At 40.9% G+C, this 25925-nt stretch overlaps 1 protein-coding gene and 1 long non-coding RNA gene across 2 annotated transcripts; both read right to left on the reverse strand.

Annotated features, from left to right (window-relative positions):
• Positions 1 to 1372: 1372 nt before the first annotated feature.
• LOC134670222 (uncharacterized) lies at positions 1373 to 9720 on the reverse strand. Its single transcript, XR_010099032.1, has 2 exons — positions 9591 to 9720; positions 1373 to 9012 (listed from the first exon to the last, which is right to left on the reverse strand). It is a non-coding gene; the product is annotated as an uncharacterized LOC134670222 (long non-coding RNA).
• A 421-nt stretch (positions 9721 to 10141) lies between these two features.
• On the reverse strand, positions 10142 to 25509 carry LOC134670191 (uncharacterized). The gene is made up of 11 exons (XM_063527888.1): positions 24956 to 25509; positions 21060 to 21169; positions 18899 to 19536; positions 18453 to 18693; positions 17801 to 17963; positions 16617 to 17342; positions 14157 to 14260; positions 13555 to 13640; positions 13148 to 13306; positions 11362 to 11494; positions 10142 to 10389 (listed from the first exon to the last, which is right to left on the reverse strand). The coding sequence occupies exons 1-11, from the start codon at positions 24973 to 24975 to the stop codon at positions 10142 to 10144; spliced, it is 2628 nt and encodes an 875-aa protein (XP_063383958.1). The 5' UTR covers positions 24976 to 25509.
• Between the last annotated feature and the right edge of the window lie 416 nt (positions 25510 to 25925).

A 25925-nucleotide genomic window follows, 5' to 3' on the forward strand; every position in this document is an offset into this window, starting at 1 on the left:
CATAAAATCAGAATCTTAAGAGTTTTTCAGGGAAACGTAACACTACACTTTGATCGACTTCATTGTATATCGAAAATTACCTATAAATGTATGACATTTTTTTTACACAGGAATCAAAATGTAGCTTAACTATGTACTGAACCCCTTACATGATTGTGATAGCTTGTACGGTATTGAATATTTATAAAACGACAACCAAATTTTAGTAGCGTTCAGGTTAGTAGGTAGGTACTATTGTGATTTTTGCTGTTCGAAGCAATGTTTTGAGACCTCAACATTATAAAATTTATATTATAAGCAACAAACATTTTTGTCATTTATTCTTGTGAGCCGAGGCCCACAGGGTTAGGTAATAGAGAAGGCATTTATTTATGGTATTATACTGCCATCTCGACTCTACCAAGTCCCGAAACAGTCATTAAGGAGATTTGAGTCTTGATGTTTCTATTTTCTCAATAAAGTTATTCTAATAATGCATTGATTTTTATTTACGTTATATACATAGAATCCAATATAATCGCAGTTAACTATATAAACCAGGTTTGGGTTAGGTTAGGTTTGAGATATCAAATAAAATGTGCCTGCTGCGACGATTTTATATTAGACTTCGCATGTCTGTTATAGTTGAAGTGCGGCAATGAGTGTAGCTCAAATATAAATATCATATACGAAACAAAGTGACCTAGGCCGCCGGACAGGGCTGGAATCGAACTAGCGTCCACTGGAGCTTTGGTCACTTTTTCTTTCGTATATTATGACATTTATTTCAGTTTATAATTTAATATATGTGGGACACAGAGCTTTGCTCGGAAAACATAAAAACTCAAAATCCTTGTTTTCTCAGAGATAAGACCTAGCTAGATCGATTTATCGCCCCCGAAAACCCCCATATAGGAAATTTCATCGAAATCGTTAGCCGTTTCAGTGATCCCCGAAATATATAGACAAGAAACACCTAGACAAGAATTGCTCGTTTAAAGGTATTAGATATAAAAGGTTACTAGTGTTTTACAATAAAATAACACATTGGGTGCCGTTCAGCGACTTCTCTGTTAAAAAAAAAACTGTTTATTATAAATAAACAGTTCGTAATCGCTTCTCTGTTCGTAGTCGCTTTCCTCTGCAAAGCGGGAAAACGCTGGAATCGGCTCCGAGCGTAGCGCTACGAAGACGAAAAATAGGTAACAAAGGACTGGGCTGGAAAGTTTAGTTCCAACTGCATGCATAAAGAAGCAGGCAAATTCAGTTGTTTTTTGGCTACGATGATGAATTCATGATAAGTACCTAACTAATAGTTAGGTAACTATTAATAAATGTACAAAACCCAACCCTATGTGCACCTACTATAAATGTACAAAATAAAACAACGTAGTCATTATGTACCTTTACAGGATTTATTAACGTCATCATCTCTCACAAAAGTGACAACAAGTATACTGAGATACTTCGTGATTTACAAATTAAGTACAGTTTCACAGCTTCTGACAAACACAAAGAGCTTTGACATTAAAATAAACAGTGCGTTTACTCAATTCCTTTAATTTTAATAGATTAGAAAATATTCTTGATGCCAAAATAGTTTCTTTTTTTTTAATTAACAAGTACTCTTCACTACCAATCTAAATACCTGTTTGGCTATGGCATAAAAATAATTATTTTCATATGCTTCTGTTACATCTTATATTTTGTACCAATCTGCTGTAGCAACTGTATTTATATTAAGGTTATCGTAACAACAATTTTGATCTATTTCGCCTTAACATTAAGTGTATATTGTGATTTCTATTAACCTTTTGAACGCCAGAGGGCGAAGGAATATGACGTGCCCCCGCCGTGGACGCCAGGCGATCGCGACTATTTAAGCGAAATTGAACTTTACAGAGTCCCGCGTAAGTCTCTAATGCATTGGCGAAGCTGTCGGCTGTAGCCGTTGTTGGCGTCCTTCTTTCGGATGACGACTACAGCTGAGCGTGGCGGTCAAAAGGTTAAGAGGACCAACTGGTGAGTTACAAGGCAGTGGCAGATGCATTTGTGACGGATGCACTAAGTTTAGCCCCTTCACACCACCTCAATGCTATTCGGTGCAACTAACTTCGTCTATAACTTTTAACTTTGATCTGAATTATTAACTAACCAAGTCTAAAACAGTGTGAAGGAGCTATTAGAAATAAATTTATTTAGGTGTTAGATGTTTGATATATTTATGTTACATCATTTGATATGACCCGAAAAAATTAGCAAGAGACTATGCCCTGCAAATAATAAGGTCTGTGTAGCACACAAAAAAGTATATCAAACATTTCACACCTTAAGAAACAACAAAATGACGTATTTTAAATGCATTTTTTATAATGAAGATAGCTATTATTTTATTGGGTGCAATAAGATTTTTTGAACCGTCGTCTTTACAACGATTATCAGGAGTAACATCTTTTTCATTAACGTACTTTTAACGCAATTTTTAATAACGCTCAAATTAAAGAGATTCATAGTATGGTTTATAACGCAGAGTTATTGATTGACATACGAGTAGAGGCGAAATCTAAGTTGAAAAAGTGCCCGCTAGTTTCACAGCCGAAACAGATGGCGCCGTTACTGCATTTATTTATTTAAATTTTGACAACCAAAGTTACCATAATATAATGTACGGAGCCGTGCAGCGCCATCTGTTGTCAAATTCGAAGCACGAAATTGCCTTTAAGTTTCCTCATTTTACACAATTAATGAATTTTTGCCTATAGTCAGTGTTATTCTGACATTGCTTGCCGTTCCTTGCATAGAAACTCGATCTTGCTCACGAGCTAAATCTGACAGAACTCGACTGAGGGGTGAGGTTCACTGTATATTATCATATTATCAAGTTATAACAAATATACATACATGTACAAGCTAACTTGTATGTTGATTATTAATGGTATTACAGTCGTAACACGAACAATACTTCCCGAAACTACAGCCTTTTACGTTCTATTGTAACATTATTTAGCAGTAGATAACAATGGACAGATAGAAACAAAGGAACTTTAAATCATTTAGTACAAAAATAATATTTTAGACAGTTATTTCATTTACTTCTCATAAAGTCTCGGTTCGAATTTCCATAGTCCCTAAATATTTTGCGATTGAATAGTTAATTTTCACTTTCACTTAAACATAGGTCCTGCAGTATCTATACTTGAGCAAGGAAAACGGGTACTTTTATATATAAGACCTAATGTGTATACTCGTACCTATACACATTCGTATTTAGGTATGCTTATTGGTCGCATGATATTTTAGTTCTATAATGTACCAGTTTTTTGCCGTGTAATACCTTCTTGCCCTATAAGCGCCACAAAGTCGTTACATATATTTTGCAATGAAGGATAGGTATTTGGATATTTCTACTGGAGGATACTTGGAGATTTTAGGAATATATTAAACTTATACTGGCTGCCTTTTATCATCAACTACGTCCGCAGTAGATGTAAAAGCTCTCAATATAAAATGGGAAAGGTTTTAAATATTTGTGGCACTTATGGGTTACTAGAAGAAATAGTATCTTAGATATTTTCCAATTTTAGGCGGTATCATGAGAAATCTTAACCTATAGGTCATTTCAGTCGGGTGCTATCCTTCATTTCGCTAATACCTAACTAAAAACAGATACAGTGTACTGCCCTGTATGTAATCTATGTCTCATTCATCAGATTAAGACAAAAAACACTTCACCATAAACATTATTTAGAAGGAAATGTAGTGTGATCACTATTTGAGACTAGATCTTACTTTATACATTTCAAGACAATTCAAATATACATTTCAAAGATAGCAAAGCAATTCACAACGATTGATCATCGGTGCAGTCGACGTCAAAAGTATGTAAACACTTTTGCACCATATTTCCTCGTTTTAAGGCGAAAAATGACTACTTGTTTTTGACGTCCACTGTCATGTGGCTAAAGAAAATTGATCAAATTGTAATAGGTTGTTATATAATTTGCTTTGTTATAAACACATCAATAGTTTGAGCCACAAACATTGAGTTCATGTAAGGTAGCGAGAAAGCGAGCCACGCGTGCTATTTAACATTATTACTGCCATTCAAATTTATTTACTATGTAGTTTTGGCTTGTAAATGTATTCAGCTTGACAAAATGTGAGATGGTCAAGGTTAATACCCACGCATACAAGTGCGCTGAAAAGGGTATGCCATTTTATATAGGTACTCATAAGCATTGAAAATGGGGTCACTTCTATACACAGTTTTCATTGCCATGGGTTCTCTTAAATGTACAGTCAGTGCCCTAAGTATCCTCGTATTTTAAGTATGGCATCGTGGGTTCTTAGCTGGGGCACTCACTGTACAAACTGTAGACCAGTATTCATTTTCCATCGAAATATGAATGAGCCAAAACCTAACCTTTTGCTTGGCATTACGTGCCTTATTACTTTAAATCTGCCATTTTGTGTAATGCCATAATTGAGTTGTTTCATCAAGGCTTGGACCAACCTATATAAGGACGAGCGATCGCCATATTGAGTAGCGTACCCCGTAAGAAAACATTTTTTTTTGTATTAAACTTAGATGGCGTTTGTCATTCAGCGGGCTGTAGGCTGTATAGTGTATTCCGCAAGAGGTCGCTGCCACTAGAAGAGTTGTAGACGTTGTAGTTGGTCCATGATCAAGGTACTTTACAACCCCAAACCTGATTCAAATGTATTGAGCCGTATAATCGACATAATTATGAAAGTATACAGTAACTTTTGTACAAAACAATCATAATTTCTAACAGTAAATGTGAAAATCCTACTGGGTGTTGATATCTTTTTCTATTATGATTGAACTTCTTCTAATAATCGCTTTTACATGTTCTTATTATGAATATTTTGACTTAATCTAGTTAAAGATAAAAGCCTCATATTGTAATACATTAGTTTACTTATTGTTACAACTTGAATGACATTTCAAATAGCTGTACAACTCTTTTTTTTATCAATTATCATGTTCAGTCCACCAGATCTTTCGATATGCATGTTCTCTTTAGTTATTGAGAAAAAAACGCCAATCAAAAAAAGTCCTTTTAACACATTATTGAAATTCATTTAGGCACAACTAAAGCAAATATGTATATCTCATTTGTGAGTTGTAAGGTTATACAATTTAGACATTAAGGGGCCCACATATTACCAGTTCGCCGAACGATATCAGCCTGTCAGTTAATCGCCAAGTTCCTAACAACTGACAGGCTGATATCACCCGGCGAACTGGTAATCTGTAGGCCCCTTTAGTATCGGTTGGTGTGTAAAAAGTATCGGCTAAACAAATATTACATATTACCATATTGCACGTGGACTACACAAAGAGTAAGCAACAATTGCATGTTAATAAGAAAGAAAAGCATAATATCATGTAAATCAACAAATAAAATGACGGATAATGAATACATGTCGGTCACAAAATTATTATTGAAAGATTAACAAAGGTTATCAAACTGCATAACGGGACTTAATCGCGTATTTAAGTTTTAAGATTTACCTCCGACGTTTCGAGGACGGCGTTGTCCCCGTGGTCTCGGAGAAGACTAGCGCGGCTAGAAGATGTTGATGTCAACTTGAGCCAGTCTTCTCCGAGACCACGGGGACAACGCCGTCCTCGAAACGTCGGAGGTAAATCTTAAAACTTAAATACGCGATTAAGTCCCGTTGTGCAGTTTGATAATGTTTAATAATCGTGAAAGTTTAAATCAGTGTTTTACAAAGGTTGTTCAAAAAACTTTTTCGTTGCAGTCCACGGTTCGTGTACTTCTTACTGTTTCGGTGTTTATTAAATGCTTTACATTAATATCACGTTACAAGTCAAAATATGACTTGATATTGTCAATGTTGTCATTTCCATGGCTTTCCATTCTCTTGATGAAATCGACACATGTATTGGGTGATAGTTACAGCTAAACTAATCATAATAATTCGGACATTGCACTTAAATTATAAAGATAAATGGCTGTTATATAACTTCGTCTTATCTTTTGACCCATGAGCGTTTAGCCCTTAGACCGCCACTGTCGGCTATAGCCGACAAAGGTTACAGTACAAAATGAACCTTAAACCATTCAATTAAAGTTTATAATTGCGTGCGTGGCTATCTAAAGGTAAATATTAGAAGGTGACTAACAGATGGTGGTAACTGTGTCACTAGTCCATTTTTTTTGTCAGAATAGCAGGCTTCCACGCTTTTATCTTAAGTGACTTGCGTAGTAAAGATTACGTACTTTTCTAATAGTGTACCTGGTGTTTAAGTAGTAGTTGACAGACGCTATTCTGGCACCTTTGTATTAAATTATTAGGTCGTACGTTTAAAATTATAGTAACAATACTGATAATAGGAAAATGGTGCACTTTCAACTCCAACTTTTATGAAATTCGTCTAATCCTTTTAGCGCCACAGCGAAGAAATTGCCTTGCTTTAGTTGATCCCAATGTTAAGGAGATATGACTGATATCAAAGAGAATAGAGTGTATAAAGCGGATTGTCAAAGTAAATTATGTAGCCACTGTAAATTTACTGCCATCTTCCGACAGAAGATAAAACTGTTTGATCAAAGTCAACTGGCGTTCTAACAGGTTTAATCTTCTGTCGAAAGATGGCAATAAATGTACTGTAGCTACCAGTGGCGGCGCGTCCATAAAAGCCGATTCCTACCGGCTTGCCTGTTTTTGGATGTTTGAGCAGAGTTGTAAAGGAAATAATTACGCAATAAGTATAAGCCAATTAGCCCCGGCTTGCCTATGGATATGTTTGACGCGCCGCCACTGGTAGCTACATAACTTACCATGACAGTAACTCTATTACAAATTCTCTTTGTTGATATGAAGTAAAATTATAACTTTATCAGACAAATTACTTTCACGACTATGGCGATATTAGGATCAAACCGTAGTCTAATCTTAGTGTCCGTTTCTTAAGAAACTTACACTACCAACAAACGCTACAGATCTTCTATTCCTTTTAATTATTTTTACAATGAATGCTTTAACATCTAAAACTAGCAAAATGGAAGCATCAACTACGTGATATGGTGTTTTCGTATTCATTGAGCAAATTTATAATAAAGTGGTAAAACTATGCAAATTAGTAAAGGGTGAAAACGATCTTAAATTTAAAAATTAGATGAATATTGATTTGTTGATACAAAATTTGATAGTTACTTAATAATATCTGATAGGAAAATATCGTGCGCAAAGCTTTTAAAACTAAGAATTCTGAACATCAGAAAGGATCATGGTAAATTGCACACATAAGTATTAACCATTATTTTTGTTCTTAAATAATATATAATTAGGAAAGTATACTCTCAGTTATAATTTGATTCCAGAAACTAACTATTTTTATAGAAATTACAGACCAGCAGTTGTATTATGTACTTATGTCTTTATCCACGTGATAAAACAAGTGTCACTTTTTAACACCACACGATTGAAAGAGACAGACACTGACGTTATTAGGCTTAGACAAATACGACCATCATAAACATATAGGGACCGTGCACGTTGGAGGGTCTGCCATCTTGTGGCCTGAATCGGAAACACATGTGCACAATGTGCAAAGCAAGTGCTACCATCTACCGTTCTCGTCGGTACGTTTCCTTGTGCATAGTAGGTTCTGCCATCTTGTGGGCTGCATCGGAAGCATAAACGACACATCTACGCCTCGCGCCAAAAATCTGACGGCTCCTATGCTGCCCCCTATAGTTCATGCACGGGGCTTATAGGAGAAAAAAATATTATTAGTTTTTTTAACGATACAAATTGAATTAACTGTCTGAATTTGATAGCTATTAATGAAACTTGTTTTGTAAAAATAAAATATAAATGTTACTACATACATAGTAATATGTCAGATCTTAGCAACGAATAACGTTACTGATCATGCGTTTAGTAGCATTAATCATTATTCGCATTATTAACGCACAATACGTAAACCTTGTTTCAAAGATGGCGGCCAATAGTTAGTCAGGAATGCCGTAGTTAGTAGTATCTGGAATCGAATTACGAACTTGAGGGTATGGATTAATCGCTTCTCTTTAACAGGGAGTTGATTTTTCAGTCTCACAATTTGCCACCACCCTTGTCATGACTTTGTGCTGAGCAGACAATTTATATCTACCCACATCGAGATTAATAGTGTCATAATTTAGACAACAATAAATGCCACCGTTGAATGACTAGTCAAAAGTGAGATTTTTAACGCCAGTAACAATATTTCGAAGCTTTTAAATATCATATTTTTTTAAAAGATTATAATTATAATCATATAAATACTTATCACTATACGCCAAATATATTAAAAACCAAAAAGTTAAAGGACCAACAAAAAAAAACCAGTTCGCCAACTTTGACATGATTGTGAAAAACTTAATCGACTTAATACGTAAATAAATACTGTAAGTACTAAAGAACATCGTAAATTATAAGATCACAGACATATATCTAAGTAGAACACCTAAACTCGCCTACTTTGAGAGTCATTTAATGAACATTCTCTACGGAACACATATTACATATTTGTAGTCGAACTTACTTTTAATCTTTTCAGTGTGTGAAGCGGTGGTTTTTATGTTCAAATAGCGTTTCTTACGGATTTATTAATTTCTGACTAGATTCGACCTTAATTTATATCAGATTCGATAGAAATTGCTTAGGGCACATTCAGTTCCGTCAGCGGTGAATGGTCACATTAAACTCGCCGTGAGAAGCAAATTATAAGCCTAATGTAAAAGTGCCTAATGTAAGAGGCTCACACATCTTTGAAATTGTCCTCTCGCTTTATAACAAATCGCGATGCGACGTCTATCTAGATATATGTCTGTGGATAAGATAGAAGCCTTGCGGCGACTATTGACTTTGGTACGAGTACCGCCCACGCGTATGGCCTTCAGTTCGATTCCCCGTTGCAATATTCGACTAGCATGAAATTCGTTTACGATACGCCTTATGGCAGCATGAAGCGTTCCATTATTTCACCTTTCCATTCTGAAATGAGAAAATTTGAATAATTGAACAGCTGTTAATATTAAATTACCTAAATTATGGGAGTAATTAAAAATACTTGTCGCGCAATACACACTTTTACATCTGGTCAAATAAAAAAATAGTTTTACGATGACAACATAATCAAATAAAGAATCCCATTTAAATTATTATACATTGTAATTATAATATGGAGTAAAATTGTAGTGCGTTTTATAGTAGAAATACCACGCTCCGCGATTGTTGCGCCATTTAGGGTCCTAGCACTCCTAGCTAAATTGGTTGTTCAATACTTTATACTATAGAAACTATACAATTGCCAATTTAGCAAGAACCCTTGTTGAAGACACCTGCATATCAATCCCGTGTGGTGAGTGTACCTAGTGTTGTGTACCCAGCGACCCGCCTAGGTTTCTTGGCAGCTAGCTCGCAAGCCGATAGAATATGGCTGCCACTCGCTTCCATATGCCTATGATGTGGCGGCCTGATTCTGAACAATAAGATAGACGAAGGCCGAGACGCTTACAATAGGCGCTAACCCTACTCGTAGCTTTTATCCCGTTTATAAAGCATTTACTTACCATTCACCAATAAGTATGCAGCCTCAGACAGTTTCCTGCCAGATCCGCCAACAGAACCCTCTTGTTAGGCAGCAGCGTCAGCCCAGCGACCCGCCTAGGTTTCTTGTCAGCTAGCTCGCAAGCCGCCAGAATACGGCTGCCACTCGCTTCGATATGCCTACTATGTGCCGGCCTGATTCTGAACAATAAGATGACGTAGGCGAAGGCCGAGACGCTTACAATAGGCGCTAACCCTACTCGTAGCTTTTATCCCGTTTATAAAGCATTTACTTACCATTCACCAATAAGTATGCAGCCTCAGGCAGTTTCCTGCCAGATCCGCCAACAGAACCCTCTTGTTAGGCAGCAGCGTCAGCCCAGCGACCCGCCTAGGTTTCTTGTCAGCTAGCTCGCAAGCCGCCAGAATACGGCTGCCACTCGCTTCGATATGCCTACTATGTGCCGGCCTGATTCTGAACAATAAGATGACGTAGGCGAAGGCCGAGACGCTTACAATAGGCGCTAACCCTACTCGTAGCTTTTATCCCGTTTATAAAGCATTTACTTACCATTCACCAATAAGTATGCAGCCTCAGGCAGTTTCCTGCCAGATCCGCCAACAGAACCCTCTTGTTAGGCAGCAGCGTCAGCCCAGCGACCCGCCTAGGTTTCTTGTCAGCTAGCTCGCAAGCCGCCAGAATACGGCCGCCGCTCGCCTCGAGCACTAGCAGCGCGGGGCGGCCGCGCGCTGAACGTATGCATATTATGTGGCGGCCTGATTCTGATTCTTCGAGCGCTACGCCGCCGTAGCCGCCGCGACCTGGACGAGAAATAATAAAAAATGAAGATATACGGACTGGCAAATACGTTTTGTCAGTTATAGTAGAAAAAGTATATCCGTTTTGGGTAATAATACTAATACCTAATACTGATAAGTACCTATGTATAAGAAAAAAACAGCATGAATTTCTCTGCCTATGCTCCACTGACAAGCGGCTCTTGCGTAACTTATATTTATTACTAGTGGTTCTTAACTTCTTAACAGGTGGTCTGGGGGTCATTGGTGGTCCCTGGAAGTACCTTAATTGGCTTGCGAATTAATAAACCTATTTTGGCTTTGTCATATATGTAATTACTACCACACAGTTCCTGATCCTTGACAAAATATATTTTTTGTTAAGTTATTCCTTATCACTGAAAGGTTAAAAACCAGTGGTAAAGTAGAATTATAGAAGCAAGCGCAGCGCCGCCATATGTAACGTAAGCACAGACAAAACATCCTCCAGGTTGAGCATAGTCGCGCTACCCCCTCTGCCACGCATACGGTAATTTTACTCCATGTTCGAGTCGAAAGTGTCTTTGTGTGCCGTCCGTGTCTTTGAACGGACCAATCACGGCACGGGACTTCGCTCATCTCGTCCCGCGCACCCCCGCATTTTTGGCATCACCGGTTGCTTCATAGATTCCTAGTCTATGAACGTAAGTAATGTTCAAATCCGAATCCCCTCGTACCTTTTAGGCACGAGTCGCAACGTGGCCTGTAGCGAATCACCGCTGTCGGTAAAGAGCAGTCAGGACGCTTCGCAGCGCTCCCATTCAAATATGGAACGTAACCACTGTACACAAGGCTGAAATTCCCTCGTACCTTTAGGCACGGATGCGAGCGAGGCATGAAGCGTATCACTGCTATGGGTGACGACTAGTCGCGAGAGCGTACGGTGCAGCGTTGCCACTCAAATATGAACTGTAAACAGTGTACTATAAGGTTTATATTTCAAAGCTCTGCGCTCACCTTTAGGCACGGGAGCCAGCGTGGCTTGCAGCGCTCCGCTGGCATCATAAACTCTTACGGCCACGTCGGCCACCACCAGCACGTCGCCCGCCAGCGCCAGCCCGCCCACCAGCCCCAGCTCGCCGCCGCCCACCTGCCAATTACATTACACAGATAAAAATAAATAGTTTTCGAACACTAAGTTTTCACCTTCTTTATCACTTGGATGGTTGGCAGTCCTCAACTGTGCGTTTCTCCAGAAACTTCCTGCCTAGCACAGCCAAACTGTGGAATGAACTGCGGTATTTCCGGACCCATACGACATTCAAACCTTCAAGAAAAGAGCGTACTCCCATCTTAAATGCCGGCATCGCGCTTGCAACTCTTCTGGTGTTGCGGGTGTCCATGGGCGGCGGTAATCGCTTATCACCAGGTGATCCGTCTGCTCGTTTGCCTCCTATTTCATAAAAAAAGAACAATATTTCTCCCGGTTGAGAATCGCATTTCGTATACAACGGGCTAATAAAAAGTAGCATTAGACTTTTCAGTCGTCGGAACATCTACTGTCAAGTAGTAGAACTGATAATTCCGCTACTCGATGCTAGATGTCGGCTACGAAAATAATAGTCGTTTTCGTACAAAAACTGATGTATGGAGTGAGCACTCTTTGTATTTTTTCTCTATGCTTCTACTCACCTGCAGGGATAACAGACATACTGATCTCTCGCTCTATCGCCCCACGTGCGTCGAACACAAACACGCATCGCGCGCCGTTGTGGCCGACCATTCGGGTCACACGCCACGCATACTGGCTCCACTGGACGATCCGACGTCGTAACCAGGGCGTGCCCCTTCTACTCACCTGAAGGGATAACAGACATACTGACCTCTCGCTCTATCGCCCCACGTGCGTCGAACACAAACACGCATCGCGCGCCGTTGTCGCCGACGGCTAGTCGCCGACCATTCGGGTCGCACGCCACGCACACTGGCTCCACTAGACGATCCGACTTGATCGTACAGAGAGTTGAACCCTCTACGCTCACCTGAAGGGATAACAGACATACTGACCTCTCGCTCTATCTCCCCACGTGCGTCGAACACAAACACGCATCGCGCGCCGTTGTCGCCGACGGCTAGTCGCCGACCATTCGGGTCGCACGCCACGCACACTGGCTCCACTAGACGATCCGACTTGATCGTACAGAGAGTTGAACCCTCTACGCTCACCTGAAGGGATAACAGACATACTGACCTCTCGCTCTATCTCCCCACGTGCGTCGAACACAAACACGCATCGCGCGCCGTTGTCGCCGACGGCTAGTCGCCGACCATTCGGGTCGCACGCCACGCACACTGGCTCCACTAGACGATCCGACTTGATCGTACAGAGAGTTGAACCCTCTACGCTCACCTGAAGGGATAACAGACATACTGACCTCTCGCTCTATCGCCCCACGTGCGTCGAACACAAACACGCATCGCGCGCCGTTGTCGCCGACGGCTAGTCGCCGACCATTCGGGTCGCACGCCACGCACACTGGCTCCACTAGACGATCCGACTTGATCGTACAGAGAGTTGAACCCTCTACGCTCACCTGAAGGGATAACAGACATACTGACCTCTCGCTCTATCGCCCCACGTGCGTCGAACACAAACACGCATCGCGCGCCGTTGTCGCCGACGGCTAGTCGCCGACCATTCGGGTCGCACGCCACGCACACTGGCTCCACTAGACGATCCGACTTGATCGTACAGAGAGTTGAACCCTCTACGCTCACCTGAAGGGATAACAGACATACTGACCTCTCGCTCTATCGCCCCACGTGCGTCGAACACAAACACGCATCGCGCGCCGTTGTCGCCGACGGCTAGTCGCCGACCGTTCGGGTCGCACGCCACGCACACTGGCTCCACTAGACGATCCGACTTGATCGTACGCAGAGTTGAACCCTCTACGCTCACCTGAAACATGTAATAGGAGCAAAATGATAAGGGAGTCAAATGTGGTATTTTATAACAAAATACAATTCAGGTCCTCGCACAGAAAATAAAGCACTTTTTCTCATATGAGGAGTGAAATAGTACCTAGGTACCTACACCTACTTACATCGTGAAATAATGGGGCGGTATGGCAAAAATAGTTATCCAGAGCCAATAGAACCCGATGCCCTAAGGGAAAAGTGCCGTATTATAAATACTTAATGACATACCTCAGTGAGCGTCCTCGTCCGCCAGTTGACGGCGACTATGCCGTCAGCCGTAACTGCGATCCCTGTACAACTGCGACCTGCCAAACCTGGAATATTTACAAAAGAATATAAAAAACGTCAGATTTTAAACACAATACTGTGTAAAACTCCGGTAGGTATCTTATTCCTTACTTCACCCATGTGTCGTACTCACAGACCAACCCCGTCGTACTAGTCAAGTCCAGTCTAGTATATAATTGTGGTGAGTGTTTTTATATTCGTATTTGGATAAAAGTCCCAGCTAAAACGATTGCGTAGGCTTTTTGGGCGACCGTTTAATTTTTATAGGATGGAATAGACTTACCTCCCTAACCCAGTTTCCTTATGAAGACCGGCCAATTTTCTTATGACTCTTTGTCGTGCAAGAAAACCTAAACCTTTTTTTGTAATAAATAATTAATGTAGTGTAATGTTCGACAGAAAGAGCGCTAGCCGTCACTACCTGCCGGTACTGTACATTTTGAAAACATCGATGCGAAAAGAAAAAATAGTGTGATATGACAAGCCAAAATATTTAGAACGTTTTCTGTACAAGAAAAAAGACTAAACAGCTACACACTGACCTTCATTGACGATGTGCGACTTGAAGGCGAACGTTTCTTCGTCCAGCACCATCACGCGCGAGTTCCCCGCGTCCAGCACGTAGATCTCGCGGCGTTTCGGACATCTGCGAATTATACATACCTATTATATGCTTAGCAAGTACACGGTAACGACGATAAAGTCGTTCACACACAGTGGCGGATTTGCAGTCTTTGCCGCTCTAGGCCCCAGGCTCTGTAACCGCCCCTTTCTCAGCACCCATCATATTGACTACATTTTGAGTTATTGCTTGAGCGAATTTTTTTTCACAATTTGCCGCCCCTAATATCTTACCGCCCTATTAGGCCCGGGCCTATTTGGCCTTAGGGCAAATCCGCCACAGTTCACACAGTTTGAAATGTCATTAGAAACTAAACAAAGCGTGTACAAACAGCATCACTCCTAACTGCACATCGGTGGACCTTATTACAAAAGGCATAAGGTCCACCGATGTATAGTTAACAGTGTGGGCGATGGTACTATGTACTATGGGTGCTAGGCGACAGTATATTTATATGGATAAATACATACTTATACCGGGTGTGGCCTGTAACACGAGCAAATAATTAAAACACAGTTTGTACTCCTCAAACGGTGACACTTTTGTTCAACAACTTTTAAAAATTATGAAGTATTTAGACTCCCTATTTTTCATACAAAATAAATATTATCTTCAATGGACGCCATCGCCACGCCATATCATTGTCATTGACGTTGCTTGTCACGCCTTAAAAATAACAAAATTCGCAATACATTACGTCTTAGAATAAAATTTAAAGTGTATTAAAAATCAAACCACAAGTTATTTTTAAAAGCCGCTGAACAAATGTTGGTCAGTATGAGAAGTACAGCCTACAGTTTAATTTTTTGCTCATATTACAGGCCACACCCGGTATACAGTTTTTATACCTAATCCAATGGCATAATTACAAGCTCGAAATAAACAATTTAAGTATGAACAATTTAAGAAAGGAAACCTAGCCACCACGCATCAATAATACCGATATCTAAATAGACTCTTTGAGACAAGTAACGTTGTGTTCTTTACGAGACTATCTTAATCATCTGTGTTGATAGGTATACGATTTATAAGCTGGTGACCGATATCGATGGTCTGCTTTAGATCGTACGACCGGTCGTCGGGTCGGAGATCCGTGGAAGAGGCCTATGTCTAGCAGTGATAGTCTTCTTCTTCTTCCGGCCTTGACCCATTTCTAATTGGGGTCGGCTCTTCTAATCCTCCTTCTCCAGAGATATTGTATCTGGGTCGTCGTTGGATATAAATTGTTATTGGAGAGATCCTTTTTAACAACTGACATCCATGTAGTAAGGGGTCTGCCACTGCAGTCTTTCAGGTGATATGATGATAATGATGAATCGACATCGCACCTAAATTGCCAATTAGCCACCAAAATGGTATACCCTGACGTGGCCACAGCCACGGGCTGGCCGGGCTCCGCCCTACAGCAACCTCCACGAGTCCCTCGCGTGCCGGTGTACACACCTGGCCACAGCCACTGGCTGGCCGGGCTCCTGCGCCCCACAGCAACCTCCACGAGTCCCTCGCGTGCCGGTGTACACACCTGGCCACAGCCACTGGCTGGCCGGGCTCCTGCGCCCCACAGCAACCTCCACGAGTCCCTCGCGTGCCGGTGTACACACCTGGCCACAGCCACTGGCTGGCCGGGCTCCTGCGCCCCACAGCAACCTCCACGAGTCCCTCGCGTGCCGGTGTACACACCTGGCCACAGCCACTGGCTGGCCGGGCTCCTCCGCCCCACAGCAACCTCCACGAGTCCCTCGCGTGCCGGTGTACACACCTGGCCACAGCCACTGGCTGGCCGGGCTCCTGCGCCCCACAGCAACCTCCACGAGTCCCTCGCGTGCCGGTGTACACACCTGGCCACAGCCACTGGCTGGCCGGGCTCCTGCGCCCCACAGCAACCTCCACGAGTCCCTCGCGTGCCGGTGTACACACCTGGCCACAGCCACTGGCTGGCCGGGCTCCTCCGCCCCACAGCAACCTCCACGAGTCCCTCGCGTGCCGGTGTACACACCTGGCCACAGCCACTGGCTGGCCGGGCTCCTGCGCCCCACAGCAACCTCCACGAGTCCCTCGCGTGCCGGTGTACACACCTGGCCACAGCCACTGGCTGGCCGGGCTCCTGCGCCCCACAGCAACCTCCACGAGTCCCTCGCGTGCCGGTGTACACACCTGGCCACAGCCACTGGCTGGCCGGGCTCCTCCGCCCCACAGCAACCTCCACGAGTCCCTCGCGTGCCGGTGTACACACCTGGCCACAGCCACTGGCTGGCCGGGCTCCTCCGCCCCACAGCAACCTCCACGAGTCCCTCGCGTGCCGGTGTGCACCGCGCGCGCGAACACCAGCACGCGCACCGTCAGCGCACCTGCGGCCCACGGTGTATGATGGTATACACACCTGGCCACGGCGACGGGCTGGCTGAGCTGCTCCTTGCCGGCGCCGCGCGCGCCCCACAGCAGCAGCGGCGCGGCGGCGGGCGCCACGTCGGCGCGCAGCGGCGAGTCCCGCACCGCGCGCGCGAACACCAGCACGCGCACCGTCAGCGCACCTGCGGCCCACGGTGTATGATGGTATACACACCTGGCCACGGCGACGGGCTGGCTGAGCTGCTCCTTGCCGGCGCCGCGCGCGCCCCACAGCAGCAGCGGCGCGGCGGCGGGCGCCACGTCGGCGCGCAGCGGCGAGTCCCGCACCGCGCGCGCGAACACCAGCACGCGCACCGTCAGCGCACCTGCGGCCCACGGTGTATGATGGTATACACACCTGGCCACGGCGACGGGCTGGCTGAGCTGCTCCTTGCCGGCGCCGCGCGCGCCCCACAGCAGCAGCGGCGCGGCGGCGGGCGCCACGTCGGCGCGCAGCGGCGAGTCCCGCACCGCGCGCGCGAACACCAGCACGCGCACCGTCAGCGCACCTGCGGCCCACGGTGTATGATGGTATACACACCTGGCCACGGCGACGGGCTGGCTGAGCTGCTCCTTGCCGGCGCCGCGCGCGCCCCACAGCAGCAGCGGCGCGGCGGCGGGCGCCACGTCGGCGCGCAGCGGCGAGTCCCGCACCGCGCGCGCGAACACCAGCACGCGCACCGTCAGCGCACCTGCGGCCCAAGGTCGTAACGTGATCCTGGAACACATCACAATAATAAACAATCATGCTTTAATTCAAAAGTAAGAGCCGTGCTTTCCACTGTTTAAACCTGTTATTTTTGACCGGTTTTATATAAGATATAAGGCTCAAAATCATGCTGTGGAATCCCCTCATCATAAACTGAAATAGATTTCATATAGAAAACAAAAAGTGACTAAAGCTTGCAGTGCCCAAAGCTGGCACCGATCGACTCTGTCTTCTGAATTCGACTCTTGTTCCATTCTTGTTCCATTTAACTGCGTCTTGGCCTCTCTTGCTTTCTATCCTTCCTTCCGAAATAGTTTCAAAGAAATAGTCGTGTCGCATCAAATACCCAATCATTTTACCTCATCTGTCCTATGGTTTTCAGGATCGCTTCAGGATCTCAGAATCCTTTATAGTACTAGAAAACGCCCCGAAACCGGAACCAATCTAAAATGATCATAAATAGGTACCTGTAATGACCAGAGTCGAGATCCGTAACGGTGCAGGGTAGAGGCGCATCGTCCAAAGTGGCGGCCGCGCTGACGGGGTCGCCACCTGTGCTGCGCGCCTCGCCGTGATAATCCACCGTGCGGAGGATCACGCTCACTTCCAGACCACAAACACACCCTGATTCTGGAAACCAACGAGTTTATCGCTGAGCTTCATCTCCTGGCACATTGATTATAGTTATTAAGCATATTTGAGACTATACCGATAACCCTGCTGACCTAGCTAGATCGATTTATCGCCCCCGAAAACCACTATATAGCAAATTTTTGAGTCGTTTCAGAGATCCCCGAAATATAAATAAACATGAGTTGCTCGTTTAAAGGTATTACAAGAATTGCTCGTTTAAAGGGTTATAATAAAATATACCTATTAGGATGGCAATGACACTTCTAAAGAAATTTGATATTTTCGCAACAGCACTATTTAGATAAATTTCGCATTTGCAATTTTAAAATCTCGTCTATATATATTTTAAGAAAAAGGTACTTAATATTTGACCACAATCTCACCTGATGGTAAGTGCCGATGCAGTGTAGGATGGAACATGCTTACCTAAAAGAAACCCATACCCTAATCCTAAGAAACCCTAGAAGATATTCATGAAATCCTTACCTAGTTGCAAAGTACACAGGCCAGGAAACGTCGTACTGGTTCTTACTCTGCCAAGTTCCGCCAGTGCTTCCGCGAACCTCTGCTGAGCATCGTTATGGGCAAAGTCCACAGCCAAGAAAGCGTTTTCGCGAGGCTCGGCCAGCGCCGCCGCGTCTCCTAACCGGGCGCCTAATGCTGCCGCTCGGCTGCTTACTTCGCGGACTTCCACTTGCTGTTGGAGGCCTGAACATTCTGCCTCCACCTGAAAATGACAATTGAACGTTACCTGATTTCTGGTTACCGTATCCACTATCCAAATACGGGGAATCAACATGATCGCTACTCAAAGAAACTAACTGTTCACCCCCGATTCCCGCTGCTAACTTAGGGTAGAAGATCGCGTCGAAAGAGTAGGAACCAAAATTATAGGGCCAGTATTTAATTTATCACATCTGAATCAGTCTTACCTTGGTTTTCTCAGCGTCTATTAATTTTAATTGTTCCTCAAGTAACTTCCTTTTATGTGTGGCAGCGGCCGACGCCGCCGACTTTAGTTCGCTATGTCGTTTCTCTAAGGCAGCCTTCAATTCGTTAAAATGCCTGTCTATAGCGTCATCAGCCGCAGTGGCCGCAGCCTCTAACCTCCTCAACTCACTGGCAACCGCATCTCTTGCTGAACCAAGCTTACTTAAACACTCATTTGCTCTATAGAGTAGAATTTCTGACATTCTTTTTAACGCTATAGAGAATGGTACTACAGTGTGGTCGCAAGGCGTGTCGCTATGCGGCCCGTCAGCACAATGTCGACAGAAAACGCAGTCGCAAGTCTCACAAAAGAGTAACTCGCGACCAGGATGAGAACTACACTGTGGAATGACTTCTCTTCTCTGTCGGGCCATTAGATCTAAAAGCTGATTGACGAGGAACGAGGGTGGTAACGCTTGGACCCCGCCTCTCGGTATAGTTATGAGTTCGCGGCAGATGGGACATCGGAAGCTACCAGCGTCTCTGGTCTGTGAGGCGGCTATTCGAGTGAGGCAATGTAAGCAGACTGTGTGTGAGCATTGGAGAAGCTTAGGTGTGTGTTCACCGCCGTCGTAAGTGCCTGAAAATAAATTATTTATTTATCAAAACCCTTTTCCAGTTCTAATTACTTTTTGTTTTAGCCAACAAAAACTAGATGATGTTAGATTGATTTCCTTAGCAGGATGCCGCTTTTTGTGTGGGAGATATTAAAAAATAGGTACATTGAATAGTATCAAGCAAAAACAGATCTTAATCAAGATGGAGCGGATGAGGTGGTGTGCAAACTTGAATTCGCGTAACAAAAAGCATCGATAAATTTAAATGATAGAGGACTAAATGAACTTCGTGATTGTCTAATTTATAATCCATCAAAGCAATATTATATATACATTGGAATTCAAACATTGCCTGATAAGAAATTAAAAGTACATCTGCCCAAAATATCTTTATGATGATACATATAAAGTATGTAGTAGCTTAGTGGTCATTAATATTCAATCAACACTAAGAGTTTTAATTTTACTACTAGCCACTTGACATCAGAGTTATTTCTGTATAACACTTAAACATAAGGTGTGGCTTGGACGTAGTAAATTACGTCAGACCTTTGGCTTGTAAGAAGCATTGTCTTTAAGCTTTCGCTTATTAATTATTAACGGCTAAGGGCCTGCATTATTTCCTTGAACTTAAATTAACAAAGTGAATTTTCACACCTAATGTAACATTTCGGAATACTTGATCTATTCTTGATATGTTTAATGACGACTAGTATGATTGATGACGTCGTACGTTATTATCCTGTCACAAAAAATAAAAATGTATATCTTTTAAAGAAACACGGAAATGTATATCGCTATTGGTTTCAGAATTCCTTTTTGTTCAAAAGTGTCCAATACAAGACTTCCAAACGGTCCTATTCACATCTATAGGGTATATTACCGTTTACCATCTAGCGGTCCGTACGCTTGTTTGCCACTATAAACATATCATACTCAAAGGAATTAAAATGTGTACATATTGGAGCTATTTATCGTATGACTGCTTTTAAAAAGATTTTAGTATAAGATTAAAACTAATTGCTATACCCTGTCCGGGTTCATGTTCACATATGTGTGTACCTTGTATACTTATAATGTTGTACATGATTGCAATGATTAAATGATTAAAAACAAAACTAGATGTCGCTGTATATCGCCATACATTTGTTTGGTTCGAGCGTCACCGACTCACTGTTTGAAAATCTAATCAATAACACCCAGTCTAGTCTAGACAAGACGCACTTACAGCGCCCTAATACAGCTACGACGCCATTGAGTTAAGCGGTCAAAATCAGACCAAAAAGCATATTGCTCCAATTTGTATTAACAGCAACGCACTTAGCAGATCATTGGTTATTCCTTCTCCTTCCTTCTCAGTGAAATAAGGATTAATATAGGCCAGTTACGTCATCTCATTCCTTTGTCTATGGTGAAATAAAAAAACTTGTACTGCAGGTCATTGGTTCTTCCTACTCCTTCCTGCTCAATGAAATAAGGATTACTATAGGCCAGTTACGTCATCTCATACCTTTGTCTATGGTGAAATAAAAAAACTTGTACTAACATAAACATGTGCCGCAGGTAAGGAAGCTCTCGTTAAAGTCCTCGTAGTTTATAGAGACGGTCTCGACGAGCGTCGAACTCATGCTCGCCATCCCGACGCCCAAACGTGAACTGTGACAAATGGAACAAGCCGAGTGATACAGAACAATCGACAATTCATAGATATGAGAATACAAGAGATATGCCGCGCAACTGCCGCGCGATCCGAAACCACTCAAGTTGAGTCCTGAACTTCAAATTTTGGAACTAAAAAGTCACAGTTTCAATAAGGATTTTTGACAATAAAACACACAGGGTTTATTCTATGATTCTGGCACCATTATTTTATTACGAAACAAGACTTTAAATCGTTTCATTAAGAAACTATCTAATTTTTTCTATATAATAACAACGGAATATGATTTGCGGCTTCCTGCGCAAAATGTTTGGAAGAAAAGGTAACGAATTGCAAACACGGATGTTTGTTGTTTACATGTATAGTGAACACACATGTTTACGTTTGTAAATAACGTAAACATGTGTGTTCAATTCAGCTTGTGTATCTGCGCAAATCAGAACATAATATATTATGTATTATATACACCATGTATTGATCTGCATTAGTTTTTTAAGTGAAACGTCTATTTGCCACAAAATATTTATAAATGCCAAGTTTCCTGGCGGGTGAGACCTGACCATTGTCATAGATGGCGCCACCACTCGTAAAGAGTCAAGAGACCTCATGGTAGCGCTACTTTTTGTTTACATTGACAGTCTTTAATTATTTATTATTCACATGTCTTTGCTTATACTGCCAATGTTGCTTATATTATTACAGTTATTATGAGTTGAGTGTTGGAATAAAAAATAATAAAACTTCCAACAGTGTTTCAGAAACTAAAATAAAGTAATGATGAATCTCTTGTATTCTAATATCCACGCGCAAACCTGACCAATATAGTGGGGCCGCGTACGTGCCCAAATGTACAGCAAATGCGTGCATACCGTCGCTGGAAAGCAATAATGCTATAACCCACACTACAATTTATTGCAACACTTTCAGCAATATTGCTTTCCAGTGACTACTTTGGTCAGATTATTCATACTGTGCACAAATGTTTGGCTCAATCAGAATTAACAAACTTGTGAATAATATTGTCTAAGATATTCATTCATGAATTTATTCTGGGTGTAGCAGTGGTGAAACACCTATTGAACTTGATTCATACTGGCTTACCTATTTAAGAAAGTTTAGCACTATATTCTAGGCAACAAAATTAGCTTTGAATTAGATTTGAATGACGACCAGCACCTCTGAAATCCTACTGTCAAGAATAAATTGATGAATAATAATAAATTATTTCTGTTTAAGCCACACTGCCAAGGTTAGTTTATCAACTAGAAAAGGAAGTTTGATTATAGAAGGTAAATTGTGTTATATAAAGATTATATAAGGAAATAAGTAGCAATAACATAATAAACATAATGAAACATAGCATAATATGACTAGTGACTACATTTCAATATGATACTCTGTCATTAGAATTTAGATCTATAATGGTCCTTTGTGGCAAATGTTATCCCTACATAATTTTACTACTTTTAATTTTAAACCTTGTGGCATAGTACATTGGGATGATTTTCGTTTGTTTGAGAAAGCAATGAAACATCTCAAAATAAAAAAGTACTTTTAGTTTGTGAAAGGTTCTAATCAGGTTGAAACAGAGGGGCTACCGCGAAAACCGAAATTCTCAAATTGCGGGGATCTTTCTCGTTTACTCCAATGAAGGCGTAATTAGAGTGACAGAGAAAAATGCCGGCAATTTGCGAACTTCGATTTTCGCGGTTATAGGCCACAGTATACATTATCATGCACATTGGGCCTTACAAGGTCATAAACATATAAAGCAAGTTTAGTTAGTAGTCAAAACAAAACAATAAAGACAATATAAAACAACAAAAACAAAACTTACTAGCAGAACACTTATGGGAGTTATGGGTGACTGGAAATGTTAGAATTTCAAAACAAACTATTTGTTATAACTGAATGACCATTAGAACATGTCAGATGCATGATTAGTTACATCATTATTACATGGAATCTAACCTGATTGCTGGCTAGTATGTGATAATGCAGTCATGTGTGAATCACCGGCAGATTGCCACCAGACTCCCGCTCATCTCATTGCCTTTAATTGAATGTAGGCAATTAAATCAGAATAATGTAGTTTTTAATTGTGTTGTGCTATTTAAAAATGTTGTAGTGTCATAGTTTATTATACTTATGACACAATATTATTCGTTTCTGTTGAAATTGAGATAACAAAACCCTATGCAGTGTTTTGTTTGTGGTTTAAGACCAGACTCATAAGACCCGGGCCAATTTTAGCACTTTTGAATTTGGAACTTTCTTCTATTTCTACAAGAGTTCATAACTTGAATTTAATTTGTACTTGTACAGTACAACTATGCAGGGACTTACTTATAAGTCTTGAGTGATTATAGTTCTATACATATTGATTTAGTAAAATAATGAAATTGTTTACTTTGGTATAAAATAAATTGTAAGCAATAAAATAATATCTATTGATTGATTTACCTGAAGTTTAATGGACCATACATTCAGGGTTCAAATACCAGCAGTTAATTGATTTGTAAGGAACAATGTGTAGGACTATGATTATTAATGTACCTAACACAATATTTGGCTAAAAAGAATGTATTCATTGGCAATGTAGCAAAATTGTCACATGTTACAGACAAATATTTGGACTGCGTTATGGAATAACGAACTAAGTAGTTCATTATAATGAACTAAGTAGTTCGTTATAATGAACTAAGTAGTTCGTTATAATGAACTAAGTAGTTCGTTATAATGAACTAAGTAGTTCGTTATAATGAACTAAGTAGTTCGTTATAATGAACTAAGTAGTTCGTTATAATGAACTAAGTAGTTCGTTATTCCATAACGCAGTCCATTTGAAGATTTCTTTTTTTTTTAATTCTTTGTATTTGCATTTAATAAAAGCACTTTTTCCCTCCCAGATTTTTTATTGTCTTTAAATTAATTTAATCAACTTTTCACTTTCCACTGAATGATATTTTGCAATAAGTCCACCATTTGCACATTGTTGTATTATGTTATAATAAATGATAAATGAATAAACAATTACATTATGAAGTGCAATCTATTCTAGAACTCATACATAATTATGTATTGCTTCCATAATCAGCCTAACAGGAACTTAGTATCAGACTTAACCTTCATTGATAATAATATATAACTACACATTTACAGCACAAATATCAAGTGGCATTCAATACTGTACTGTATTATTTTGATTTCATTCTGAATGGATTCATGATAATATTTGGAAAAATAAAGAATTTTGTAAATAAGTGAGTATTTTGTAATCAGGTAGAATTTTTTTTTAAATATAAATACATGCAATCTATTATTTTCTTGCCTAGTTAAATCATCTTTTCCTCTCTCGGTACAGGAATGTAGGAATCGGGATACTACAATTAGTATCTCAATTGTTTTAATTTAAAACCTAACTTTGATTTATTTAACTTAATCACTTTAATAGATTTTAAAACTAAACAAAATAGTCAATATAATGCAGATTTAAATAGTTAATATTGGTATTAAAAACAAAATTTGTTTTTTTTTATAAATACAATTATAATTATTGTTCATTTTAATAAAATATGTTAGGAATTTGTTAATTTGTCTTAAAACTACTTAGGATAAAGCTATTTTAAAGTACTAAAGAATATGTTTACTTTTGTAAGAGGTTTAGTCACACCTACTAAGTTGTACTACTAGTAAACAAACTAAAAGGTGAAATAGTGCGTGAATTTACCGGTAGATAAACTGATTTAAAAAAGTAAATAAATAAAGTGAGCAGTACTTACAGAAAAGAGCAACAATACATGGAAATGACCTCAGGAGCTACACATAAGACACACCTCCCTTTATCTCTTTCCAAGTAGCGACACAGAATCTCCGCTTTAACTTTATGGCTTTTTTAAGCAAATGTAACTGGCTGTGAATAGATCGAGTTGAGTAAACACTTCACACATAACTCGTTAGCGTAGCTCGAGTTAACGCGTCTTTATTACGGCCGAGATGGATTCACGCAAATATAGATAGTATACTCTAGCTATTTTAATGAAAATCAGTTACACTGTTTAACAAAACAAGCTTAATGCTCTTTCGTAATCGATCGATAAGTATTAGAAAAACTATTCTCATGACAAAGAAACATCATATATTTACAATATTTCCTTGCTAACTTCCTGTCACCAGTACTATTGACCAACATAATATTGAAATGGAAAGGGTATTACTGTTTCACGTTGCGAATCTACATGATTGAGAAGAATTTTGAATACAAATATTTATCAAAATCAAAACTATTTCGAGCGAGTCGACCATTAACCTCACACGAACTGTCAGACTGCGTTCGACTAGACTACGATTGCGCATGTTTGATTACTTTGCTCGCACTGGTACGTTGGTTCTTATTGCAATTACATAAGGTATATTTTGATACAGAATTAATTGTATTACCATTATTTTAAAATAGTAGAAATTAGGAAGTGCTAATCCTAGGGTCCGGATCAAAGAATATAATACTCACTAGGAGAAGAACGGTAACTCCATATAAAAAAATGTCCCCAACCGTTTATACGTTTATACTAGTGGCGCCGTCTTTGTGTACCAATGGAACTAAAGTTGACAACCGGTTTAGCCTGGCGGGTATTGGTAGGTAGTAATTCTGTTGATAAACATATTTGTTATCTCCATATCACGAAATATATGCAAGATGCAAATATTACCCCTTGTTTGTGGTATTATCAATTGATTTAAATAAAATGCATG

The sequence above is a fragment of the Cydia fagiglandana genome, chromosome 13 (assembly GCF_963556715.1).
Source record: "Cydia fagiglandana chromosome 13, ilCydFagi1.1, whole genome shotgun sequence".
NCBI classification, from domain to species: domain Eukaryota; kingdom Metazoa; phylum Arthropoda; class Insecta; order Lepidoptera; family Tortricidae; genus Cydia; species Cydia fagiglandana.

Coding starts and splice junctions, on each gene's coding strand:
- LOC134670191 (XM_063527888.1), bottom strand. CDS start 24,975: ATGTATTGTTGCTCTTTTCT. Junction 13,641..14,156: donor GTCGCACATCGTCAATGAAG/GTCAGTGTGTAG, acceptor TAAATATTCCAG/GTTTGGCAGGTCGCAGTTGT. Junction 11,495..13,147: donor GTGGGGCGATAGAGCGAGAG/GTCAGTATGTCT, acceptor TGTAATTGGCAG/GTGGGCGGCGGCGAGCTGGG.